We start from the raw sequence: 5387 nt of genomic DNA on the forward strand, positions 1-5387 counted from the left end.
AAGGGTTGCTACACGCTCATTTAAATTTCCTGCATCTCTCACGTGGTTTAGCGATGTGGGATTTCGTCTAAGGACCTTCACCCCCCTGTTTCAGGACTCAGCGTCCTCGCTGAGGTTTGTCCTACCATCTCAAACTCACGCGGATGTAGATACCAGAGTCATCAAGCTTGAAGTAGACCGGTCGGTCATTTTTTCTCAGCTTTTTTTTCCCCTCCTCCATCTATCGATACATGATATTTCAAATCAATCAATTATGTGTTTTAATTTCTTTTCAAATTCAAGAGTTATCGAATTACCTCACAGTTTTTGATCATTTCTTTATGGATGTTGAGCACACCCTCATTGAGCTTTTTCAGCTCTACTGTGCTCTCTTCCATCTTGGCGTATAGATTGGGTAACTCTTTGACTAAGTTACTCATCTTCTCGTTTATTGCTTCTGTAGAGATGCTTGATCCTTCAATAGCTCTGATACCAAATGTCACGGCTCATCCCACTTGTAAAATTGTCCGCTTTGGCTCGATGCCTCACGGGTTTAAAACACGTCACAAAGGGTTGCTACACGCTCATTTAAATTTCCTGCATCTCTCACGTGGTTTAGCGATGTGGGATTTCGTCTAAGGACCTTCACCCCCCTGTTTCAGGACTCAGCGTCCTCGCTGAGGTTTGTCCTACCATCTCAAACTCACGCGGATGTAGATACCAGAGTCATCAAGCTTGAAGTAGACCGGTCGGTCATTTTTTCTCAGCTTTTTTTTCCCCTCCTCCATCTATCGATACATGATATTTCAAATCAATCAATTATGTGTTTTAATTTCTTTTCAAATTCAAGAGTTATCGAATTACCTCACAGTTTTTGATCATTTCTTTATGGATGTTGAGCACACCCTCATTGAGCTTTTTCAGCTCTACTGTGCTCTCTTCCATCTTGGCGTATAGATTGGGTAACTCTTTGACTAAGTTACTCATCTTCTCGTTTATTGCTTCTGTAGAGATGCTTGATCCTTCAATAGCTCTGATACCAAATGTCACGGCTCATCCCACTTGTAAAATTGTCCGCTTTGGCTCGATGCCTCACGGGTTTAAAACACGTCACAAAGGGTTGCTACACGCTCATTTAAATTTCCTGCATCTCTCACGTGGTTTAGCGATGTGGGATTTCGTCTAAGGACCTTCACCCCCCTGTTTCAGGACTCAGCGTCCTCGCTGAGGTTTGTCCTACCATCTCAAACTCACGCGGATGTAGATACCAGAGTCATCAAGCTTGAAGTAGACCGGTCGGTCATTTTTTCTCAGCTTTTTTTTCCCCTCCTCCATCTATCGATACATGATATTTCAAATCAATCAATTATGTGTTTTAATTTCTTTTCAAATTCAAGAGTTATCGAATTACCTCACAGTTTTTGATCATTTCTTTATGGATGTTGAGCACACCCTCATTGAGCTTTTTCAGCTCTACTGTGCTCTCTTCCATCTTGGCGTATAGATTGGGTAACTCTTTGACTAAGTTACTCATCTTCTCGTTTATTGCTTCTGTAGAGATGCTTGATCCTTCAATAGCATCTTGGGCTTCAACAGCCTTAAAAGAAAAACCAGACCAAACAGCAACTTTACAACATTCGTGATGGCGAGCAAATCTTTGGTCGGTTCACGATATGTCGTCGTGAACTTCTTGTTCCTAGTTTTTGAAGGCTCGGTTGAGACCAAAAATGGTCCTTGCATACGGATCTCTCTCTTTGTTAGAGGGCTGAAATACTTAGATAGCATGCGACTGTATACAATGATATTATAGCATAAACGTATAATTTTTTTTTAGTAATCGGAAAAAACAAACAGAAGATTTATAAAGACTTACCTAAGGTAACCTCTGAAGACAGTTTGTCCAAAGGTTTTAAGAGCTGAAAAGATTAAAAGTAACATATCTTAAGAAGAGAAACATTGCGAAAAATAAAGCAAGTGAGAAACCATAAAATATGAAAAATTTAAGAGAATGACAAACATTTGGGTAGACATAAAAAATCAACTAAGGAAATTTAACATTCATCTTTCACCAAAAAGAGATTTAGCTAGAATTCATCATTCTTTGTTCTCTGAAATTTCTGGCATCGAGCATCGAAATTTTGTGAAAACTGGGACTTTTACCAAGTACACCATAGTTCATATTAAACTTCTCACAATACAAAATCCAGTTTTAGGTGTAAAAAGTTGTACAAGAAAATGTAACCAACTCAGCATAAATCGACATAACACTGACCTAAATATACCAATCTCATTCTATCTAGATTAATTGGAATTGAATATAAGAATCCATGTATGTAAGAAAAGGAAGAGGGAATGGAATTTCACTTGTGACATCAAAATGAATGTGTTCCAAGTACGGGATATGGAATCAATAAACACACAACCCACCAACCAGAAAATCGCAATATGAAAAATCGTTTCCTTCACTTATAAAAGTCATAGGCACAAATAGATAACTACCGTGGAACTTGAGGGGCACGGAAATTTCCTTTCTCGCTTCTTGTTTCCGCTGAGTTAAAACTCCACGAAAAATACCCCTGAAAAACATCACAAAAATCAGAGATTCAAAAAATAAAACTATTACTGGAACGTACACGAAATAGTAGAGTATACTTTGTTTTATGTGGATTATTTTAATTTTTTCCAAATATTTTTATTTTCTAAGATTTATATAGTGGTTTTTTACTCACATTTTATTCTATAAAATTGACAGTAGTTTCATTTCTACATTCGTAATGCTTAATAATTGAGGTTGATAAAAAAATATTCGAATAAAAAATGAAAAAAATTTAATATGACAAGTTAATATTTAAAAGATAGTTATTTCTTCTAATATATACCAAATAATTTTTATTTTACTTAGTGTACATAATCGAAATATTGAAAAGAGTAAATTAAGGGTATTTTAGGATTTTTAAAATATTAAAGATTATATTATATAATATGCGTTGAAGAAGGCTATTTTTAAAAATATAACTTTAACATGGGCTGAAATAATGAGATTTCTAAATGAGTTCCATCATCTTTTCTTTTTGTATTTGAATTTTTTTTTCTAAATGAGAGTTATAAAAACAACCTACACATTCAATAAACATTTAATAAGCAACTCAAACAAATGAATAATATACAAGGGGAATATCATATCATAGAAGCACAAGTATAGTGTCACCATTAAAGAGAGTTACCTGAATGTTCGGAGCAAAGCCGCCCTCATCACCAACATTGGTGGCATCTTGGCCGTATGTCTTCTTAATAACAGACTGAATTTTTTTTAAAACGAAATGGTTTAATTAAGCACGATTAGGACATTGATGGTTAATATCGAAATATAACAGTGTAGCTAGGAGTGCGCTCACAACAAAAAATTAAAAATTGAATTATGCTTACAAATTGAAATGATGAAATTATCTGAGGATACACTGAAAAGTGAAATAATTTTCAAAAGGTGTCCCGACAAATTTTCTAAGATCAAAGATTGATGAAAATTAAATTAGTCGATCGACCATGGATTATACATTGAGCTACCGCCATGTGGAATCATCTTATTGACCAATAAAATTGTAAAATTGTCCGCTTTGGCCCGAGGTCTCACGGCTTTAAAACGCGTCACAAAGGGTTGCTACACGCTCATTTAAATTTCCAGCATCTCTCCTGTGGTTTAGCGATGTGGGATTTCGCTAAGGGCCTTCACCCCTCCCTTTTCGGGAATCAGCGTCCTCGCTGAGGTTTACCCCACCATCCCAAAGTCACGCGGAGTCGCTCTGATACCAAATGTCACGGCTCATCCCACTTGTAAAATTGTCCGCTTTGGCTCGATGCCTCACGGGTTTAAAACACGTCACAAAGGGTTGCTACACGCTCATTTAAATGTCCTGCATCTCTCACGTGGTTTAGCGATGTGGGATTTCGTCTAAGGACCTTCACCCCCCTGTTTCAGGACTCAGCGTCCTCGCTGAGGTTTGTCCTACCATCCCAAACTCACGCGGATGTAGATACCAGAGTCATCAAGCTTGAAGTAGACCGGTCGGTCATTTTTTCTCAGCTTTTTTTTCCTCTCCTCCATCTATCAATACATGATATTTCAAATCAATCAATTATGTGTTTTAATTTCTTTTCAAATTCAAAAGTTATCGAATTACCTCACAGTTTTTGATCATTTCTTTATGGATGTTGAGCACACCCTCATTGAGCTTTTTCAGCTCTACTGTGCTCTCTTCCATCTTGGCGTATAGATTGGATAACTCTTTGACTAAGTTACTCATCTTCTCGTTTATTGCTTCTGTAGAGATGCTTGATCCTTCAATAGCATCTTGGGCTTCAACAGCCTTAAAGGAAAAACCAGACCAAACAACAACTTTACAACATTCGTGATGGCTAGCAAATCTTTGGTCGGTTCACGATATGTCGTCGAAAACTTCTCGTACCTAGTTTTTGAAGGCTCGGTTGAGACCAAAAATGGTCCTTGCATACGCACACCATAGTTCATATTTAAATGACCTATTTGGCCCGAGGCCTTACGGCTTTAAAACGTGTCACAAAAAGTTGCTACACGCTCATTCAAATATGAACTATGGTGTGCGTATGCAAGGACCATTTTTGGTCTCAACTGAGCCTTCACAAAATTGGTACGAGAATTTTCACGTCATATCGTGAACCAACCAAAGATTTTCTCACTCTTATGAATGTTGCAAAGTTGCTGTTTGGTCTGTTTTTTGCCAAGAAGGCTGTTGACGCAAAAAAAAAGATACTGAAGAATCAAGTATATCTACAAAAATCATAAACGAGAAGATGGGTAACTTAATCAAAGATTTGCCCAATGTATGTGCAAAGATGGAAGAGAGCAAAATAGAGATGAAAAAGCTCAATGATGGTGTGCTCAACATCCATAAAGATATGATAAAAAATTGTGAGGTAATTCGATAACTCTTGAATTTGAAAAGAAATTAAAACACACAATTCATTGATTTGAAATAACATGTATCAATAGATGGAGGGGAAAAAAGAACTGAGAAATAATGACCGTGCGGTCTACTACATCCTCAAGCTTGATGTGTCACGGCTTAGTCCACTTGTAGTATTGTCGGCATTGGCCTGAGGCCTCACGGTTTTAAAATGCGTCACAAAGGGTTGTTACACGCTCATTTAAATGCCCAGCATCTCTCCCGTCACGGTCCAGCCCACTTGTGATATTGACCTATTTGGCCCGAGGCCTTACGGCCTTAAAACGTGTCACAAAAAGTTGCTACACGCTCATTTAAATATGAACTATGGTGTGCGTATGCAAGGACCATTTTTGGTCTCAACCGAGCCTTCACAAAATTGGTACGAGAAGTTTTCGACGACATATCGTGAACCAACCAAAGATTTTC

At 37.5% G+C, this 5387-nt stretch overlaps 1 protein-coding gene across 2 annotated transcripts; it reads right to left on the reverse strand.

Annotated features, from left to right (window-relative positions):
* Nucleotides 1-1236: 1236 nt before the first annotated feature.
* LOC140839808 (uncharacterized) lies at nt 1237-3372 on the reverse strand. 2 transcript variants are annotated; one of them, XR_012119796.1, is made up of 5 exons: nt 3204-3372; nt 2479-2555; nt 1853-1895; nt 1391-1768; nt 1237-1314 (listed from the first exon to the last, which is right to left on the reverse strand). XR_012119796.1 is itself a non-coding variant. In XM_073206766.1 (4 exons), the coding sequence occupies exons 1-4, from the start codon at nt 3248-3250 to the stop codon at nt 1522-1524; spliced, it is 414 nt and encodes a 137-aa protein (XP_073062867.1). In that variant the 5' UTR covers nt 3251-3372; the 3' UTR covers nt 1263-1521. The 2 variants fall into 2 exon arrangements, 1 of the variants encoding a protein (XP_073062867.1); XM_073206766.1 differs by having other exon boundaries at nt 1263-1768.
* Between the last annotated feature and the right edge of the window lie 2015 nt (nt 3373-5387).

The sequence above is a fragment of the Primulina eburnea genome, chromosome 8 (assembly GCF_022965805.1).
Source record: "Primulina eburnea isolate SZY01 chromosome 8, ASM2296580v1, whole genome shotgun sequence".
NCBI lineage: Eukaryota > Viridiplantae > Streptophyta > Magnoliopsida > Lamiales > Gesneriaceae > Primulina > Primulina eburnea.